The sequence below is a fragment of the Lucilia cuprina genome, chromosome 3 (genome assembly GCF_022045245.1).
Source record: "Lucilia cuprina isolate Lc7/37 chromosome 3, ASM2204524v1, whole genome shotgun sequence".
In the NCBI taxonomy this organism is placed as follows: Eukaryota; Metazoa; Arthropoda; class Insecta; order Diptera; family Calliphoridae; genus Lucilia; species Lucilia cuprina.
In genome coordinates this window covers 16,256,987-16,279,697 of record NC_060951.1, presented here as the reverse complement: position 1 = coordinate 16,279,697, position 22,711 = coordinate 16,256,987, and the positions used below count along the sequence as shown (strand labels likewise).

At 31.5% G+C, this 22,711-nt stretch overlaps 1 protein-coding gene and 1 long non-coding RNA gene across 4 annotated transcripts; one reads left to right on the top strand and one right to left on the bottom strand.

The window, feature by feature from the left end:
* The first annotated feature begins 2,986 nt into the window (after positions 1-2,986).
* Positions 2,987-16,112, top strand: LOC124418836 (cAMP-dependent protein kinase catalytic subunit-like). 3 transcript variants are annotated; one of them, XM_046946476.1, is made up of 2 exons: positions 2,987-3,405; positions 15,309-16,112. In XM_046946476.1, exon 2 carries the CDS (start codon positions 15,359-15,361, stop codon positions 15,764-15,766), a length of 408 nt encoding a protein of 135 aa, XP_046802432.1. In that variant the 5' UTR covers positions 2,987-3,405; positions 15,309-15,358; the 3' UTR covers positions 15,767-16,112. The 3 variants fall into 3 exon arrangements, with proteins under 3 accessions (XP_046802432.1, XP_046802431.1, XP_046802430.1); XM_046946475.1 differs by lacking the exon at positions 2,987-3,405 and adding an exon at positions 7,923-8,123; XM_046946474.1 differs by lacking the exon at positions 2,987-3,405 and adding an exon at positions 8,145-8,909 and having other exon boundaries at positions 15,309-16,111.
* Positions 16,113-21,874: 5,762 nt separating this feature from the next.
* LOC124418798 lies at positions 21,875-22,450 on the bottom strand. The gene is made up of 2 exons (XR_006940216.1): positions 22,364-22,450; positions 21,875-22,306 (listed from the first exon to the last, which is right to left on the bottom strand). It is a non-coding gene; the product is annotated as an uncharacterized LOC124418798 (long non-coding RNA).
* Positions 22,451-22,711: the final 261 nt, after the last annotated feature.

Below are 22,711 nucleotides of genomic sequence, written 5' to 3'. Positions count from 1 at the left end.
TCAAAATTTTTTGTAAAATGTTAATATTATATTAAAAAATAAAGATATAGATATTAAAATTTATGAGGAAAATATATTTTGAAATGAATAATGTTTGTTTCAAACGAAAAATCCTATCCCTTCAGCTTAATTTGCAAACTTTGAGTGCCTGAAGTTAAGTAAAACTTAATTCACTTGTAAAAAATAAACAAAAAAGTACATATTTATGAAAATATTATATTACGTATGAACGAATATTTGTTGCGAATGGATAATTCTACTCCGGCGGAGTAAATTTCAATATTTGGCCATAATGTAGCAGCCGCCGGACGGGTAAATACCTCATATTGGTTTTGTTATATAAAGCCTTCCATCTACATAGTGTATAACTGCCGACAGCCGGGTAAAAACTTCATTTGCGTTTCTTAATATTAAGTAGTTCTATAAATCGACTTTCGAATAATCGAACAATCGACTTTTTATCGAAAAAAGTCGACTATCGTTTGTGAAAAGGTCGAAAAGTCGACTTAGTTAATAAAAGTCGGAAAAAGTCGAAAATTTGGAAAAAGTCAAAAAGTCTGAAAAAGTCGAAAAGGTTGGAAAAGTCGGAAAAAGTCAAACAAAGTCGAAAAACGTCGGAAAAATTAAAAAAGTCAAAAAAGTCGATATGTCGAAAGGGTCGTTAAGTCGACAAAAGTCGAAGAAAGTCAAAAAGTCGAAAAGACGAAAAAAGTGGAAAAGTCGGAAAGTCCAAAAAAGTCCAAAAGTCGGAAAAAGTAGAAAAAACTCGGAAAAAGTCGAAAAGTCGACTATTTATAAAATACATATAGTCAAAAAATCGACTTTTCATATAATACAAAAATTCGAAAATTCGACTTTTAACTAAATGCAAAAAGACTAAGTCGAAAAATCGACTTTTAACTATATGCAAAAAGTCGAAAAATAGACTTCTAACTAAATGCAAAAAGTCGAAAAGTCGACATTTCGTTTCAATTATAGAACCCTAATATTAAGTGTTCCGGAAGAGATGTTTTATCTACATAATTTTAATATAAAATATAAAACAATAACTTATTTGTACACATACCAATAATGTCATTATTTAAATAAAATTATATTTTTTATGCTCGGTATTTTTAGATTTTTTACGTAAATAATTCAAAATATTAACGAAGCTTTTCTCCGTTTAACGGACATTTTTATATATAAATATGTAAACAATAATAAACTTTGACAGCTACGTAAGCCAGCCGAATTAAGAAAAAAAATTATCAGGTGATTGAATAACACCACCTTATATGAATTCGCTTTGGATGGGATTATTGTACACTAACAACTAGGGTTCTATAGTTAAAACGAAAAACCGACTTTCCGACTTTTTTCCTTTAGTTAAAAGTCGACTTTTCGAATTTTCGACAATTTTCTTTTAGTTAAAAGTCAACTTTTCGACTTTTTCATTTAATTAAAAGTCGACTTTTCGACTTTTTTCAACTTTTTCCGAATTTTTTCGACTTTTTTCGACATTTCGACTTTTTTTGACATTTCGACTTTTTTGACATTTCGACTTTTTTCGACATTTCGATTTTATTCGATATTCGACTTTTTTTGACTTTTATTAAAGACGATAGTCGAGTTATCGACGTTTTTGGAACAAAATAGTCGACTTCGACCTTTCGACTTTGTTCGACAAACAACAACTTGCCTGTTGCTTTTTTATTGTTATATTTGTTGTAGCGACGAGGCTACTTTATTAAGTGTACACCAAGGCGAATTCAGATAAGGTGGTGTTATTCAATCAGCTGATAATATTTATCTTAATTCGCCTGGTTTACGTAACTGTCAAATATAAATATATAAAAATTTCCGTTAAACGGAGACAAAACTTCGTTAATATTTTGAATTATTTATGTAAAAAATCTAAAAATAGCAAGCATCTCGTAAACAAATATCATTTTATTTAAATATTGGCATAAATATATTATTTAGGAAAAATATTTTTTTCTATTAAACACTGAACACTAAGAAGTGAAACGCTTTAATTTTTTTACAACAATAACGTTACGCTCTTCTCACAGACGAGTTCTATGTAACTCCAACACATATGTAAGAATCTTACTCTCTATCCAAACTTCAAAACTTTGTCGCGAAAATTCGTGGCTTATAGAACATGAAAATATTTTTTATCACTTAACGTTATATTTTTTTACAAACGAAAATACATTTTTTTTTAATTTTTTGACATTAAATTTTTGTTGTTTAAATTAAAACGAAAAAAAACAATGTTGTAAATTTTCGAATGGTACAAGAAAAAAATATTTCAACAAAAAAATTAATTATTATTTCAATATTGCAGATTAAAAAGCAAAGATACATTCATATATAATGTTTATATATAAATTATGTCGCAAAATGTTTATAGAAATCTTTCAAAATATAAATTTATATGTAATATTTTTTTTCAATACTTTTTAATCCTATATTTTGCAACTATGTTGGCTTGAGAATTTTACTAATACATTCTTAGAGTTAGGTACCGACTGACAATAGACTTAGGTACTTATTGACAGCGTTTCACTTCTTAGTGTTCAGTGCTATTAAGTGTTAACATATTAACATATTAAACATATTAAACTATATTGTTTTATATATACAATTCTACTCCGCCGGAGTAGAATTATCCATTCGCAACAAAGATTCATTCATTTGTTATATAAATATTTTTCGTGAATATGTACCTTTTTATGTTTATTTTTCACAAAAAAATTAGTTTTACTTAACTTTAGGCACTCACTTAAATTTTGCAAAATAATCTGCCGGAATACAAAAACAAAATACATGCAAAATGTTGTTATTGCAGAATCGCCATCACCTTATCTGAATTCGCCTTGAGGTAAAATTTTAGACCAAAAGAAAAAATAAAAATGTATTAAAAATTGATTAGCGTGTGAGATGATTAGTGTGTTGATTATTTTCGTCGCTCGTAAAAAAAAAAAAAAAAAAAAAAAACAGTAAAAAATGTAAACATTAAAGAAATTGTATGAGAAGAATTGCAAAATATGAGAACCTTAATTTATTAAATATTTGGATTTGTTTTTTAATAATTCCTTAATGTTTTTTTCATTATAAAACACTTTGCAATACACTTTCAACACCAGAAACAACTTTTTTGACTTTTCATGTACAGTAAACCCCGTTTATATGTTCTCAACATATATTTTTTGAAGTTCGATATGAAAATGGATATTTGTATAAAATTTTTTAATGTGTCTAAATAGTAATTCCATGGCGAAACTAATAAGGTGAAGTCATTTCAACAGCTGATTGTTTTTTTGTCCACGGAAATTTAGCCCGAAGCTCTCAAGCCCGATGCTGTAAATAAGTTCGTAAGACTGTAATGCAATTTGTTTTGGAAAAATTAAGTATGAGGTGAAAAGAGATGGAAATTTTTCCTGGTTCATTGTACATTTTATTTTGTTGACTTTTAATAATTTTTTTTTTGTTTGCCCTTATCATATTGCTAAAATCAGCTGATTCCAGTCTATGAATAGTCTATGGTATTAGGCCACTTTTAGCTCAGGGGACATGTTGCAGGATTTTTTTCTCCATTTTTATTTAAATGCCCTTCGTAAAATAATGAATTAGGTTTAAATCATAAGATTAATAAAAAATAGCAAAATGAACACTTGCTGTTTATGCAAGAAAAGGGTAAAAATTGTAAATGAGACATTCTTTAGCATCCCAAAGGATGAACGAAGAAGAAAAAAGAGGAGTGAGATTTGTAGAGTGGAGCTCTCAACAAAAGCTTTATATCAATATTCATAAGTGACCACTGGTATTGTGACTGGTCACTGACCAGTCAAGACTTCTTCCGCAGAATTTTTTGTACGATGAAGTACATTTAAAAATTATTTTCTTTTAATATAAATTTTTTAACTAAAATGCTCTTAAAATTTTTATATTCCATGTTATATATTGGAGTACGCACGTATGTATGTATAACGGCATTTCTTGAAATTGGATTTTTGGATGAAGTCGTGGAACTTAACCTTTATCAATTTTTAAGAAATTGCATCAATTTATGCAATATTAAGCAAAAATAATCGAGGAATTAATTTTTTAATTAATAAAAAAAGCACTTTTTCCTTACTATTTGTTTTTTCTATTTTAATTAATAAAACGCAAGCAAATTAAAAAATTCTTATGAAAATATTGCACGACGCACAGTGGTATAGGAAAAAATAGAGGGAAATAATTCGGTAACTTCTAAACTGTTAATCCGATTTTAATGAAATTTGGTATGCACAAAGAGGTGTTGTCGAGTTTAGGGTTTGAATTTGGACCTTATAGGCCAACCAGGGTCCCGGCGGAGGGTCCTCAAATTAGGACAACTCGGCTATGTTAAATTTTTAAAACGATCCTATTTCTTCATTTGAGTTCCGATTTAATCTCCTCATCGAGCACTATAAAATTAATTTGTCACTTAATTTTTTAAAATTAAAAAATTCGCGGAATACTTTAAAAAAATTAAATAATGTGTTTTATTCAGTTTTTGCGAAGATAAAATTTTCAAATTGCAATAAAAATTTTATTAATGAATATTTTTTGATGAAATTTTATAGTTAGATAGATTTTTTTACTCAAAATCCAAAATTAAATAAAAATTTCGAATTTTCTTATTAGAAATCCCGGAATTCCCAAAAAAGTTTTAAAAAATCCCAAAAATGGGATTTTTTTGTTTTTTTGCCTATTATATCCATACGGGGTTATCGAAACCCCGCCCCAGGTCACTATAATTTGATATCGACTATGCGATTTGAGAATTTTTGCTCAAAATTGAATTTTCCATAAAAAATAGGGTTTTTTTGGATGGACCTGGTCCACTCGGTATTATATTTGTTTCATTTATCGTATTTGATGTAAAGTTAGCTTTCCAAAAAGTGTAAATTCTATATACATCTTCTTAGAAACTTTTTAGATAACTTAAAAAGAAAAAGATACTTTTTTCCCAAAAAATGGCAAAAAGTCGCCTTTTTTAATTTTTTAAATTAAAATGCCTATAACTTTGGACTCAGTCATGATTTTTACATAATTCTTTCACTGCTTGATATATAAAATTGTTGTAAAGCGGGAATATTTTATATTTTTATTATTATCAAAAAACTAAAGTAAGGACGGTAAAAATTTTAAAATTTTAATTTTCAAATGCGACTATCTCCTAAACTATAAGAGATAATTTACTGCAACGACGACATTTTTTATAGTGCTCGTTGAGGAGATTCTATATACATAGCCGAGGTGTCCTAATTTGAGGACCCAACGCCGGGACCCTGGTTGGCCTTTAAGGTCCAAATTCAAAACCTAAACTCGACAACACCTCCTCTTTGTGCACACCAAATTTCATTAAAATCGGATTAACCGTTTTAAAGTTACCGAATTATTTCCCTCTTTTTTTTCCTATACCACTGTGCTACGCCATTCAAATTTATTTTTGTTTTTCTTCTTTTCACACATTTTTTTCATATACCACTCAGCTGATTTTGACAGAAGTTTCTACTCACAAAAACAACAATCACACGGTGTATTTGTTGTTTTTGTAGAATTGACTTCACCTGTAATGTGCACCATAAAATGAACGTTTATACCTAGTTCACACGAGCTGTTGAATTAATTAATTCGGCCTCTAAATGACGATAGAGAATCAACCCGTTTTCACGACACGTTCGTAATTCAGTTTGACATTTATTTGTTTATTTTTATTTTGTTTTTTTCTTCTATTTACATGCTTTATTTTTTGTGTTTATTTATTTTTTTTGGTTGGTGCAAGTTTTAAATTTGTAATTTGGCAATGGATATAGGTAAAAATATGAAATTGTCTCCTCCACAATCTTTATTGTTGCCAATAACCTTCGGGACATTATATTTTTATAATTTTATTTTTTTTCCTCCATTCCTCTATTCCACAAATAAGTTTAACTTTAATCAGATTTTTTATTTCTTACTTTTAATTTATTTATTTAATACAAAAGTGTTTTTAAATGTAATGTATAAAATTCAAAATATTGCAAGTGGCAACACTGATTCAAGCATTCGAGTGATCGCACACTCTTTGAGTCCAGGTTACGAACGCTTAACAAAAGAGATACCAAAAAACTCCTCAAATTACGATTCGTGCCTCCTTTGCTGCTTCCCTTTCGTCTTTACCCCCTTTGCCAACAATCTCGTGTCGCACGTTGGTATCCTCTCAGCTTAAATTGATCTTAGACTATTTTCTCTTTCTACCGGAACCATTTCAATAAAACTGATTTTAGTGTTTTTTAACTGTAAAATTTGACATCTCTGTAGACTTTGTGTCCTAACTATAATATGCATACACTAGCTTAAGTCATCTTAAGTACCGATCCAAAATAGGAAACTTTTGATTTTGCGAGAGACAGAAAGAAATATCATTGATCTCTCTCGCTGTACGGAGTTTCTCGTACTCGGAAACTTGTTTTCCGAGTACATGTAGTTTCTGGAACAAAATTTTATATTTGTGGGCATTGAGGAAACTTAAAAAGAAAATTAAGAAAAAGTTTCTCAACAAAAGTTTCCTAGCGTGGACCAGACCTAAACAACAGTGCGAATACATATAAAACTTATGTGACAAACTATAATGTAGTTAAGAGAGTTCTGTCAAGTTTCGTCAAATTTTATTTGCTTAAGCAAACATGTATTTTGTTTTTGTACTAGAATCAGACTAATGTCAAAAATGGCATAAGAAAACAAGTAATATTCTGAACATGTAAACAATAACAACATTTGACATTATACATACTCTAAACAAAACTAAATAATAATAATCAGCTGCTTTATTGCAGCCACCTTACTTTATTATGCCATGGTCATAACTAAAACCGGTTTTTCACGATTTTACGAGTAATATGATCTGTTGATCGTCTAAATGCAATATATAATGAAACCATCACACATTGAGAGGGAATATGGATAGAAAATTTGACAGTCGTATGACTCTTGCCATGTGTACCCTGTAGTAGGGCAAAATTTAAAAAGAATACGAAAAGTTGACAACGCGGGGATGTAAACAATTTGACAGCTAGAATATATAAACAAAAAAAAAAGAACTACACTACAAATTGACTGAAATTAAAAGAAATTTTTGGGAACCATATTGGCAACCGAGGTTTTTCGGTCCCTGAAAGCTAAAATGCCGATCCTTTTCATTTTTCCCTGGATAAGAAGAAGGTGGAGCCCGTGGTCGTAAAAAAACAAAATTTAAATTAAATATTTTAATAACCTGAAAATTTTACACTAAACTTAAAATAAAAGTTAAAACTAAATAAAATAAAAATTAAATAAAACAAGTACGAGTGCTATATTCGGCTGTGCCGAATCTTATATACCCTTTACCATAGTGTATTTTAAACTTATTAGTTTTATAAATTTTTTCTCGACTACATTGTTATTACACCAAAAGCAAAACAAAATGAACAACAACGCTAAATTAAATAAAAAACAAAATACACAAGGCATCTAAACCAACAGACATCTTAACATACATAACGAAAGACACAGAAAAACAAAAACAAAATAAATAAAGCCAACCTACATCCAAATATACAAACAGAATTCACAAAAACAAAATACACAACTCAATGACGCCAACAGCATCCAAACATAAAAAAATACACAGCTGAATAAAACCAAATACATCTACACACACGTGTACATCTTTTTATAAGGTGTTGTTGTTGCTTATTTAACAAAGCATGAAAAATATGAAATTTTTTGATGAAATTTTCAGAGGTTTCTTGGATTTTTGCTCATATCTCCGTTTTTTACTGACCGATTTTGCTCATATCTGGGGTCCTCTAAAAACTGATTTCAACAGACAGACAGACGGACATAGCTTAATCGACTCCGCTATCTATAAGGATCCAGAATATATATAATTTATAGGGTCGGAAAATTATATTATATAAATTACAAACGGAATGACAAACTTATATATACCCTTCTCACGAAGGTAAAGGGTCTAAAGAAACATAAACTAAATCAACACACCTAAAGTAAGCCACGCCATCGCCTGCTCCATCCATCGTCGGACTTTTTCTGCAGATCAGCACCAACATTCCTGTGGTGCCCAGGTATTAATGTTTTCGACCTAGATTATACTTACCCCTTACCTGAACGAATGTTTAGTTTAAAAGGGTTGTATACCAAAATGGTATACATCCACTACATCCCAGGAGGGTCCATTGTGATTCCCTTAAGGAAGAAACAAGAAAAATAAAAAGAGAATACAGAAAAGCCGGAGAGATAAGTTTGAAATTACTAAATTCCTATCCTAATAGAGAAAGAATATTGATAGCATAGGAAAGGAATTCAACGAGGTCCGGCGCCTAAATAGCCAATCCACTCCATTGACAAAACCTAGAATGTCGCCTATACTACATCTAGCTACATCTCCTAAATCATCATGACATATTTTTCCTAGCCATTTCCGCCTCAGATTCTGTGCACCAGGACAGTCACTCAAAATATGTTCTACTGTCTCTAACACCTCTTAGTCCTCACATAACCTACAAAACTCCTGTGTCGAAGTCCGGTCAGGCCTCGTTGAAGACGATTTGATCGATCTCCATGACAAACTTATCGACTTCGACGACGGCCTTACCGACCTTGACTGAAGGTCTCCAAACACTTCCTAAAGGCAATATTTTAGGAAGTGTTACGAGGAAGCCGGGCTTGGCGCCGAAGAGGATCGGCTTAATAATTAACCATCCCGAACGACTCCCGGTCAAAGTGGTGTTTTTTAAATAAATTAAAAATCAAAAACAAAAAAAATAAAACGCACTCCCGGTGCTCCAATTATTTGAAAAAAAAAAATAAAACAAACAAAAAAAAGTGTTTCAATTCCCACCAACCAACACGTAAGTAGAAATAAAATTCTCTATTTTATTTGTGTGCATAGTTCAATTCTGTTATTGAACAACTTTGTTAATTTCTTAACAAAGTAAAAACAAAAGCAACAAATCTCCAAAATAAGAGTTGGAATTTGTTTATGGTCCTTTTTGAACCACAGTGAAAGTGCTAAATTAATTGAAAATTTATATAAAAAATAATAAGTATAGTCGCAAGAATTCCCATTCTTCACATACTTACATAATTATTTTTTATATATAAAGTTCATTCTATTTAGTGCAAGAACTAGTGATTGTTATTGTTTTGTTTCCATCAAAACATTGTTGTATATTGTACATACATACTTACTAAGATTTACAATATTATTATTTAAAAATATTAAAGTAAATTTGGTGGTGGTTTTTTGTTTATTTATCTCTTAAAATAACAAAATATATTCTCTTTTTTTATACGCTATACCGTAGCTATAACAAAAGAAAGTAAAAAACAGAGACAAAATAAACATATATACAAACATACATTACATATATACATTATTGTGTTTGTTGTAATTTGTGTGTTCCCTACACATTGTGTGTCGGTCTGATTAGTTCAATACTTATTATAACATCGACTTAAATTTTTAATTAAATTTCGAGTAAAATCTTTTTGGAAAAATATTTTCGCGAATTAGCGGTCATCCTACGCTGTTAGATCCGGCATATTAGGTACAATATAGGACCTGTAAACGGAACTATTTTGTAATATTTTTTCGATTAAAAAATTTTTTATTTAACTTTTTAGAAAATTTTTTTCGCGATTTAGCGGTCACTCTACGCAATTAGATTCGGTATATTAGGTACATTATAGGACTTGTATACGGAATATTTTTCAACCTACGGTCAAATTAGATAAATTAGTGCAGATCACTTACTGTTCTACTTGTTAGTTATTCTTTTCATTGATTTGGCTTTTTGATATTAGTTTCCCTCATTTGCCTTTTTAATTTTCCATTTTAAACAATTCATTTGAACTTTTTCAATAATGGGCTCCACATTATGTGCTAAGTTCGCTTTAGAATGCGATAATTTAGTTGGATCTTGTTCCATGTCTGATATAACTCCATTGGAAAATTTAACCGAGTCACTTCTCGAGACGAAATTGCAGTCCCTTGAAGAGGACTGGCAATCAGTTCGAAAAGCCTTTGAGGATTTAATTTTAACTAATGAGAATATTATTCCTGAGAGCGAAAAATGCACGGCAAAAGTAAGATTTGGATCGGTTAAGGACGAATATCAACGTACCAAGGCTAATATGATGGACCAATTGAAGATGCACAGAGCTTCTAGTAATCAAGGTCTAAGGCCCGATCAAACGACTAACTCTACTTTGTTCAATACTTCGAATATGTATCCCATTAATGCCACATTTAATGATTCGGAGATTTGTATAAAGGTTCCTCCTTGTGATACTCAGGAATTTTATGGGGGTTTTGAGGAATGGCCATCATTCCGCGATATGTTTACCGCCATTTATGGCAATCACCCTCGATTGACACAGGCTCAAAAGTTATATCATCTAAGGAATAAAACAAAGGGCGAAGCAGGTAGTATTGTAGCTAAATATCCACTTTCAGATCAGAATTATTTTCTGGCGTGGGACGCGTTATGAGAACAAGCGCATTTTAATAGATAATCAGTTGAAGATTCTATTTAATATACCAGCAGCAAAGGCTGAAAATTGTTTATCAATTTTAAAGGCTCATGGTATACGAACCGATCAATGGGATCCAATCCTAATAAATTTGTGTTCCACAATATTACCTGATGAAACATTAGCTCTTTGGGAGCAATCGTTGAGTTCTCCAACTCGTTTACCTTCCTGGGCAGAAATGGAAGAATTTTTAATAAATAGACATCAGGTAATGGAAAGAATATCTACATTCAGAAGTCAAAACCCAGCTTATGTTCCATATCATAATCAGGGTAGAAATTATAATATCTCTTCACAGCAGAATAAAGCTAGATATGAAAACCCGAACAAAGAAGCTCAATCGAAGAATGATGATATGCTTTGCAAATTATGTAATAAAACACATATCATTCGAAATTGTCCTAAATTTCAGAACTTTTCAGTAAAACAGAGAATTGACTATGTAGAAAAGAACAAAATTTGTAGTAATTGTTTGTCTTCAGCTCACACAAATACAAATTGTCAAAGCGTTTTTACATGTATCCAGTGTAAGAACAGGCACCACAGCTTACTTCATTTGGATAATTATTCCAATAATAAGAAGAATAAAGCAAATAAAAACAAAACGTTCAATACGTTTCATGCTGATCCCTCTCAGCAACCGGAGGACACAATAAACCGCCAACCACCATGTAGCTCAATGTCTACAGTACACAAGACAAACACACAAACAAACTTTTCTGTCAATGATGATGACATTTTATTACCTACAGCTCTAGTAGAAATTTTACATTTAGGAGAAGTATTTACAGTTAGAGCTCTAATAGATTCGGGATCAAAACGATCATTTGTAACTAAAAAAATATCAAAATGGCTTGGTTTAATAACTCAAAATGCAAATTTTGAAATTTGTGGATTAGGGGGTACAGTGGTAGCAAATTCAAGTAAAATATCTACCATAAATTTGTGTAGAAAAACCACGAGTTCTCACTCAGTACCCAAGTTATAATAGTTCCAAATTTAACCAAATTTATGCCAAGCTTTACGATTTCAAACGCTGATCTCTCGGGAATAAAACATCTAAGATTAGCCGATCCTAATTTCTTGGTATCTTCACAAATAGACATGCTAATCGGTAGTGATATAATTCAATATATCATTCAAGATGGAATACAAAAGAATATCTTAGGCAATCTCCTTGCTCAAAATCCCATCTATGGATGGTATATTTATTACCCAATGAAATTACATAGCGTTTCTCTAACTGCTAATATTCAAAATAAGGAAGAAAATGATAAAATAACCTCAATGCTTAAACTATTTTGGGAAACAGAAGAAATTCCAAAATCGAAAGTTCCATCAGAAATAGATCTCTACTGTGAAGAACTTTATAAAAAGACAACATATCGCAAAAGTGATGGTAGATATGTTGTAAAACTTCCTTTTAAACAAGAATTTCCAGAAAACTTGTATTTGCAATCTTCCAGATTCGCAGCAAAAAGTCAATATATTCATCTAGAGGCAAAATTACAAAAACAAATAGATCTTCAACAAATTTATAATGATATTTTAGAAGAATATATAACATTGGGTCATATGAGGAAAACAAATTCTTCCGAAATTTGTAAAGATGGAAAGTATTTTTCATATTATTTACCACATCATGCTGTACTTAGACGGAAAGCACTTCTACAAAAGTTAGAGTAGTCTTTAATGGTTCTCGAAAAGCTCATTTTCGTTGAATGATGTATTGCATATTGGTCCAACGTTGCAATCTGACTTAATGTCAGTTATTTTAAATTGGCGTATATATAGATACGTTTTCAATGGAGATATCGAAAAAATGTATCGCCAAATATTAGTAACGGAAGCAGATTGTCCGTTTCAGAGAATAAAAGCAATATTGAAATCAAGCAATATTGAAGATTACGAGCTGTTAACAGTCACTTTCGGAGTGAATTGGGCACCGTATTTAGCTATACGAACGTTGCTGCAGTTAGCAACAGATGTAGAGAGACCGTCTCCTTTGTCATCTCACATATTAAGACATGAAACATATGTCGATGATATTTTAGCTGGTGGACATACTTTGGCTTCAGCCTTAGAAGCGCAAAGTCAATTAATAAATTCTTTAAAATCAGCTGGATTTCCACTTAAAATAATTACGGCAAATAATAGCAAATTATTAGAAAATATTCCAACTGAAGATATTTTAAGTGCAGATTTCTTAAAACTTTACGATTCGAGCTCTATGAAAACGTTAGGTATTCAGTGGAATGCATACAGTGATTCCTTCACTTATAAAGTCGAAATTCCCGATTTCGCATCAAAAGCAACAAAAAGAACAATTTTGTCCGCGGTCGCTAAATTGTTTGACCCCGTAGGGTGACTAACTCCCATTATTGTTCAAGCAAAGATCCTTCTACAGGAATTGTGGCAAGATGGGGTCGAATGGGATGAAGATGTGAAACCTCAGATTCTTTCAAGGTGGAACATTTTCTTGGAAGATTTTATACACATAAGATCCATTCAAATCATCAGATAGATCAATTTCCGTCCAGATAGCAAAATCCAGATCCATGGTTTCTGTGATGCATCTGAACAAGCCTATTGCGCAACAATATATATTCGAGTGGAAGATGTGTCTGGCAGACATTCTAATCTGCTAGTAGCGAAAAGCAAAGTTGCGCCGTTGCAACGTGTAAGTCTTCCTCGGTTAGAGTTATGTGGGGCATTACTGCTCTCAAACCTAATTAAACAAACTCTAACTAACAATTCATTTAAAAGTGCTCAACTTTTCTTGTGGTCAGATTCCACTATAGTATTAGCATAGTTACAAAAACATCCATCAGTTTGGAAAACATAATTTGCCAACAGAACATCTCAAATCATTGAAAATGTTGGTAATGCTAAGTGGAACCACGTTTTAACCCATGAAAATCCTGCAGATCTTGGAACACGAGGGTGTAAACCACGAGATCTTAAAAAAATCCTTTATGGTGGTATGGACCAATGTGGCTACTTGACTCCCAAGACAATTGGCCTAAATCGAACCCACCTGCCACAGCTCTTATGGAACAAAGGAAAGTTGAAGTTCACTGTTCCGTTACAGATGAACTCAATATAATCCAAAGATTTTCTTCATATAGGCGAGCCCTCGACAAGATTACAGAAAGCTAAGTTTGAAAGTTTAACGCTCTCTCACGAAGAGCTTAATAACGCAAAAATTGTATATATTAGACTAACGCAGAAGTTTCATTATTCTGAAGATTTAAAGAATCTTTCGGATTCTAAGCATCTTTCAAAGAAAAGCTCTCTGCTTACTCTAAATCCATTTCTCGACGCTCAAGGTCTTATGCGGGTTAATGGTAGATTAGCTAATGCCTCGCTTACGCACGATGAGCGATTTCCCATAATTATCCCTAACTCTTCTCAATTTTGCAAAATTTTTCTGGAGTTTGTCCACAAAACTCTAGTCCATGCTGACACAACCCTTTTGATGAGCGCAGTAAGAAGCCAGTTCTATATTCCTAGTTTAAAAAGAACAGTCAAGAAATGCGTTCATCATTGTCTAACCTGTGTTCGTTACAAACAACAAGTGAAATCGCAAATAATGGCTGCACTGCCAAAAGAGAGATCCACTCTCTCATTACCGTTCTCACATACGGGTGTCCACTTTGCTGGTCCATTTCAGATCAAGTCCGGCAATTTGCGAAATTCACCATATATGAAAGGTTACACATGTATCTTTGTATGTTTTGCTACAAGAGCCATTCATTTGGAAGCTTGCTCTAGTTTAACATTAGAAGCATTTCTAGCTGCTTTTGCACGACTTATAGCTAGGCGAGGATTGCCAAAATCAGTTATGTCGGACAATGGTACAAATTTCATAGGCGCTAGTAAGTCATTGCTAAAGGACTATTCGTTATTTCTTAAACAATCCTCCAAGGATAGAACAGATAAATATGCAATTAATGGACTTGAGTGGAAGTTCATTCCACCTAGCGCCCCTGGCGTTAAAAGCTCCAAAATCCACTTCAGGAAAATTGCAGGCGCACATAAATTTAATTTTGAAGAGTTCTCTACTCTGCTTGCGCGAATAGAAAGTGTTCTAAATTCACGACCAATATCACCGATGTCAGAAGACCCAGATGCGCGGTGCACCTTTGGTATTCGCGCCAGAAATACCGCCTGACAATTTGTCGTTATTGAATCGCTGGGAACGACTGAAAGCACTCCATCATAAATTTGGTCAACGATGGAAAAATGAGTACCTTCTGGAGCTACACAAGAGGTACAAATGGCAGAATCCACGACGGGATCTACAGACTGGTGATTTCGTTATCATCAAGGATGAGCTTCTTCCTCCATGCGACTGGAGGTTAGGCAGAATAGAAGCCGTACACGTTGGTCGGGATAAGCGCGTAAGAGTCGCTGATGTTAGAACATCTAGTGGCGTCGTGACCCGACCAATAGTAAAATTATGCATGCTCCCGTTATGTGAAAAGTCTGTAGATTAGTTTGTTCTTGTCCATACAATGTCGTGTCTATGTGTTAGATGTTAGTACATCTAGTGGCGTCGTGACCCGACCAATAGTAAAATTATGCATGCTCCCGTTATGTGAAAAGTCTGTAGATTAGTTTGTTCTTGTCCATACAATGTCGTGTCTATGTGTGCAAAGCTATTTTTTTCGACCTTAATCTGCCCTGTTCTTTGTATTTTAATCTCATTCCAGAATGGATCCAGCCCAAAACCCAGAGTTGTGCGTTGTGTAGCTGTATCTCAATGGGTGCGTGCCAAATATGTTGCAATTTGCACCACACATTGCTGCACCCAAGGACTGCTGCTCAGGTGCCAAGGCAAAGCCAAAGGTCACGCCCACGCGCTCGCAGAAGCTTTCCCAACCCTCCTCAACAGAGAGCTCAACGGCGGTTAGATGACCTCCGTCAACGTCTGCAACAACAGCAGCAGGTTATTCAACAGCAACAACAACAACTACAGCAGCAACAACTCCAACGACAACAACGGCAACTACAGCAACTATCTCAGCGGCAGCCACAACGACGCCAACAACAACAGCGCCAACAACATCAACCACAAACCATAGCTGTTCCTCAGCCTGCGGCAACGACAGCCTCAACCCAGGGGCTGGTCAACCAAATCGTTTCGACCCTCAGCCAACTCACAGGGTAGACAATTGCACCAGTGCAAGGAGGCCGGCATGTCGAAGTCCGGTCAGGCCTCGTTGAAGACGATTTGATCGATCTCCATGACGATCTTATCGACTTCGACGACGGCCTTACCGACCTTGACTGAAGGTCTCCAAACACTTCCTAAAGGCAATATTTTAGGAAGTGTTACGAGGAAGCCGGGCTTGGCGCCGAAGAGGATCGGCTTAATAATTAACCATCCCGAACGACTCCCGGACAAAAATGGTGTTTTTTAAATAAATTAAAAATCAAAAACAAAAAAAAATAAAACGCACTCCCGGTGCTCCAATTATTTGAAAAAATAAAATAAAACAAACAAAAAAAGTGTTTTAATTCCCACCAACCAACACGTAAGTAGAAATAAAATATATAAATGTTTATCCTGTGTGTTAAAGACCCAATTACCCAAAAGGACTCCTATTGCGCAACGTTTGTTGCTCGAAGAAAGTACGCTGGATGAAATTGGTCCAAGCATGCGCGAAGAAGTTAGGATTGAGCTCAGGCCTAGTTAAGAATAGTCCCGCGGTAGATTTCCAGATCTAGGGTACCAGAAACCAGTATATACAGAAAAATGAAAAGAAGATAAAAAAGAAAAACAAATTATTTAAAAGGTTTTGTTTTAATATCTTATTTATTACTTATCGAGAATACACACCTGCAACCAGCTCTCAACAATAGTCCATTTTCTGTAGTCTTGCCAGCTGTCCATTAGACAGCTAATTCTTTTTAGAATTAGAAAAAGAAATTAGAATGGCATTAAATACTCAAACTCAAAAACTTAAAAGCTAAAAACTAGATATTAAACTTAATATCTAAAAACCAAATTTGATGAAATTGAAACTAAATATTGTTAAAACTTAAACCCAAATTTTTCTAAAAGCCTTAAAACTAAATATTGTTAAAACTTAAAACTAAATTGTTGGTGAAAATTTTAAATCTAAAATCCTAAAGCTAAAAATTTGTTAAAATTTAAAACTAAAATCTAAAATTTAAAACTGAATTTGTTTAAATACTAAAACACTGAATTTTGCTAAACCTAAAACTAAATTTCGATGAAACCTTGTTAATTTTTTTAATTAAACAAAAATCTTTTATAATATTTGAATGAATTTACAAAGTATTGTCATTAATATGATGACAAAACTTTGTAATAATCGTCGGTAAGTAGGGTTACTAAATGTTTACAGGGAAGATTTAAGACGTCGAGGAAGATGACGTCATTGCGAGGATGAATAGTCGAGAGGGAGGGAGGTGTATAGGTATGAAAGTAGGGAGATGCAGGACTACTTTGAGCCCCTTCACTTTACAAAAAACTTAAGCTGGTATGACAAGGCGAATTCAGATAAGGTGGTGGCAGTTATGCAACAACAACATTTCCCATGTATTTTGTTTTTGCTTTTGGTTTTGTAAATGTCAAAAACCATAAGTACGGCAAATTCATTTTAAAATTTTAAAAATTTTTGTAAAATGTTTACATTATATTAAAAAATAAAGATAAAGATATTAAAATTTGTGAGGAAATATATTCTGAATTGAATAATGTTTGATTCAAACGAAAAATTCTATTCCGGCAGATTAATTTGCAAAATTTAAGTGAGTGCCTGAAGTTTAGTAAATCTTAATTTTTTGTGAAAAATAAACATGAAAAATCAACAAAACCAAATGTATAATGAACCACGGAAGATTTAAAAGAGAGACAAACATATAAATTTATCTTTCTATCTCTTTTCACCTTAGGTAAAGTTTTTATGTTTTAAAATTTGTCTTCACAATTCCTCTTCACATACAATTTCTCTAATGTTTATGTTTACTTTTTTTAGTACGTGTTAAAAAAAATCAATAATACACCTCTTCTTACACACTCATAGATTTTTTAAAACATTTTATTTTTTCTCTCGCTCTAAAATTTTCCCTAATGGCGGAATTCAAAAAAGGTAAAAAAGTAAACAAAACCATACGGTTAGAATTTACTTTTTTGACAGCTGTCAGTGGTTTCGTATATATATACCTCATATGGGTTTTATTATATAAAGCGTTTCTTAATAGTAAGTAATCCGAAAGAGATTTTTAGTTAATCACGTTATCTACACAATTTTAATCTAAAATATAAAACAATATTGTGTAATATGTTAACATTTAATAGAAAAAATATTTTTCTTAAATTACATATTTGTATACATACCAATTATACCATTATTTAAATAAAATGATATTTGTTTACGAGATGCTTGGTATTTTAAGATCTTTTACGTAAATAATTCAAAATATTAACGAAGTTTTTCTCCGTTTAACGGATATTTTCAAATATAAAAATGTAAACAATAACAATCAACAATAACACTTTGACAGCTATGTGAATAACACCACCGGAGTAGAATTATCCATTCACAACAAATATTCATTCATTGCTAATATTTTCATGAATATCTACTTTTTTATGTTTATTTTTTTGCACAAAAATTACGTTTTACTTAACTTCAGGCACCCACTTAGATTTTGCAAATTAAGCTACCGGAATAGAATTTTTCGTTTGAAACAAACATTATTCAATTCAGAAAATATTTTCTTCGCAAATTTTAATATCTTTATCTTTATTTTTTAATTAAATAAAATCATTTTATAAAAATTTTTCATCAAATGAATTCGCCGTACTTATGGTTTTTGACATCTACGTAAACCAAATGCAAAAACAAAATACCAAGGCGAATTCAGATAAGGTGGTGGCAGTTCTGCAAAAACAACATTTCCATGTATTTTGTTTTTGTTTTTCATAAATGTCAAAAACCATAAGTACGTCGAATTTATTTGATGAAAAATTTTTGTAAAATGTTTATATTATATTAAAAAATAAAGATAAAGATATTAAAATTTTGCGAGGAAAATATATTCTGAATTGAATAATGTTTGTTTCAAACGAAAAATTCTATTCCGGCAGCTTAATTTGCAAAATTTAAGTGAGTGCCTGAAGTTTAGTAAATCTTAATTTTTTGTGAAAAATAAACATGAAAATATTATATGTTGCATAGGCTACTCATAGACTGGAATCAGCTGATTTTAGCAATATGGCTGAGGGAAACAAAAAAAAAATTACGAAAAATCAACAATTTTTTGTGAAAAATAAACATAAAAAAGTAGATATTCATGAAAATATTATATAACGAATGAACGAATATTTGTTGCGAATGGATAATTCTACTCCAGCGGAGTAATTTTCAATATTTGGCCATAATGTAGCACCCGCCGGACGGGTAAATAACTCATATGGGTTTTGTTGTATAAAGTGTTCCGGAACAGATTTTTAGTTAATCTCTTTATATACATAGTGTATATATAAAACAATATTGTTTAATTTGTTAACATTTAATACAAGTCAGCTGCCGCCGGACGGGTAAATACTTTATATGTGTTTTTTAATATTAAGTGTTTCGGAAGAATTTTTTTAGTTAATCACGTTATAAATAGTCGATTTTTCGACTTTTCGATTTTTCGACTTTTTGACTATTTTTGACTTTTATCTGACTATTTTTTGACTTTTTTCGACTTTTCCGACTATTTTAGAGTTTTGGCTTTTTTCCAATTATTTTAAATTTTCGACTAATTTTGATTTGTTTCTACAATTTTCGAGTTTTCGACTTTTTCCGACTTATCGACTTTTTTCGACTTATCGACCATTTTCGACTTTCAGACTTTTGTCTTTTATTAACAAAGTCGACTTTTTTCGACTTTTTTGAAATAAAATAGTCGACTTCGACTTCTATCGACAAAAAGTCGATTGTTCGATTATTTGAAAGTCGATTTATAGAACCCTAACCACTACACTTTCTTCATTTTTTTAAATGATTCAAAATATAAGCTGGTAGCATTAGATCTGGGATGTATTTTTATGTAAACACATACAAAAAAATTTAAACAGCGGTTTTCATCTTATTTTGTTATTGTTTTATAGCAATCGTGTAAACACCAAACATATAAATTATACTACTTTTATTCTCTTTTTATACCCTACACCACTATAGTGGGGAGGGTATAATACGTTTGTGCTGATGTTTGTAACATACAAAAATATTGGTCCAATACCCACCTTAAAGTATACCGATCGAAGGTTTTCATCTGATTCGTTGATTTTTGACTTCAAAACATCCATTTTTATATAATATATTTGCAATATATTAAAAACGTCACTTTTCATTTTATATAAAATTGGCTTTTCTGATTAAAAAGGACATTAAAAGAAACTAGAAAACCTAAAGCATATGACAATTATTTCAGATTTATTTAGCCAATCAGATTGGAATCTGAAGCCATTTCTTCCAGTCATCCCTAAAATATTATTTAACGAGATCTAAAAAACAACGGACTTGATAAAAATTACTACTAGAAATTAGTTTGAGTTAAATTTGATTATTTAGAAATTTTCTTGTTTCGTTATTTTTGAATATAAAAATATGTATATGTACCATTTACATTAATGTATGTGAATCAGTTTTTTTTAACAACCGGCTTTCAACAAATTTCAAAAAATCGCATATATTAGAAAAGGACGTACACTTTTTGCTTAAGTGGAAATAAAATTTCTATGTATGTGTGTAGATCGTTTTGTTTTAATAAAAAACACCGACTTAGTATTCAAACAAGTGTGCAAACTGTTGCATATGCAAGAAAAGGACATATATGTACGTGTTTTACAGCGAAAATAAATGACAACCAAAACCAGTGTTTGAAAGAACAAATTTGATATAAAATTAGTGATACTTATGTAAATACAATGAGATTTTTAATAACACATAATTTACACATGAGATCAATTACACATTGGCTACACATGGAAATAAAAATTACACACAATATGTGTAATTACACATGAAGTGGCAACACTGGTAAATACCTCATATGGGTTTTGTTATAGAAAGTGTTTTATGAAAAGTCGACTTTTCGACTTTCGATTTTTATTTATTTATTTATTTATTTTATTTAACAATATTCAATAACCTAGCCTATAGGCCATAAGCGGTTACAAATTTCTACTTCACAATAATTCCTCCAATACAAAATACATAATTATATATAAATAAAATTACACCTAATTTTTTTTTTTTAAAGATAATATACTATATAAAATAACGATAGGACAATTAAAATGTACCGCAATGATCATAAATAAATTCCTACATAATTTGCAATCAAACAAATGTAATTCAAAGAAGCAAAACAGGTTAAAATAAAGAAAAGTATATGTAGAAATCATAAACAATCCCAAAAATGAACTCACAGAACCAATCAATATGTCATACAGGAACTATATGGCAAATAACACTCCAGACTGTAAAGGACATAGGTAATACAAATCAGACAGAAACATGAAGCTATAAAACACCTATCAGTTGAACCTTCTGTGAAGAAATATAAGTCAATTGTAAGAAAGTTTTAAACTACCTTACAAAAAATAAAAATTTTATAAAAGTAAAAATTGTAAAAATATACTCATGGTGTAGGGTATCATATGGTCGGCCATGCCCGACTATACTTTCCTACTTGTTTGTTATACGGATGGAATTTCATTTTACTCTTTTATTAAACCTTACGTACGTAAAGTGCTACGTTCAATATATATTGAATAATATAGATCACGACCCATTTTAATAGATTGATAAATACCTCGGTTTAATATTTATTGCATAAGTATTTTTATTTTTCGACTTTTAATATTTTATAAATAGTCGATTTTTCGACTTTTCGACTATTATCGACTATTTTCGACTTTCCGACTTTTTTCGATTATTTTCGAATTTTTCCGACCAGAGTTAAAAATTTATAAAGTTGCCAGAAGCGTAAATTTATAATGTTGCCATTTTACATTATATTATTGTTATTTTTATTATTATTATTATTATTATTATTATTATTTAATATTATTAAAAAAAAATTATTTATATTTTTTCTATTTGTTGCAATTCTTTGAGTTTTTTCGACTTCTTTCGATTTTCGACTTTTTCCGACTATTTTCGACTTTTTCCGATTTTTTTCGACTTTTTCCGACGTTTTTCGACTTTCGATTTTTTTCGACATTTTGACTTTTTTCGACTTTTAATTGCAAAGTCGACTTTTCGACTTTTTTCATAGACGATAGTCGAGTTATCGACTTTTTTGGAACAAAATTGTCGACTTCGACTTTTTTCGACAAAAAGTCGATTGTTCGATTATTCGAAAGTCGAGTTATAGAACCCTAGAAATAATCCGATCAGCTGACTGATTATAGATATGCAGTTTTCTTTTTTGTTAGTTTGTGGAATGTTGTTGGAAAATGTAAGTTATATGAATAAATCGTGGGTTTTATAATTTTTATGTGAGTAGACTTATGGTGGAATCTTTTCCAACTGACATTTGGTAAGACCCTTCTGCTAAAAATCGCAATATTGCAGCCAGTTGAATCACGCGGGGAATGGTTGATGGTAACAAATGTTCTTTTACAATGTCCAACAAAATTACGAATGCTTCTTTATTCAGACGGTATTGTCCAATGAATCTGCAAACCACTAAAGTGTTAAAACCACTTCCCGACCATATCAAAATCTCTACTTACAGAGATTCTGGCAGTTCCAATCCCTTAAAATTTTCAGATTAATTCGTTGACAATTTTCTTCCTATATTAATAAAAATGCAACTGCTGCCTCAACCATTCAAATTTTATATATTATTTTAAAATAATGTATTATACGTCAACTTCTGAAAATTTAACTAAACTAAAAATGTAAACAAAAGAAAACAGCTGATTCGAATATGGGTTTTGTTTATTTTCGAAAGTAGGCAAAATCAAGACGATTTCATGAGACCTATTCAAATCGGAATTTATTTTAATTTCTGATAAATTACCAATTCTGACTTGGATTCAATAACAGCCGTGGTTGATAAGAATTTTGGATTTCAGAAA

Coding starts and splice junctions, on each gene's coding strand:
- LOC124418836 (XM_046946476.1), top strand. CDS start 15,359: ATGGGTGCGTGCCAAATATGTTGCAATTTGCACCACACATTGCTGCAC.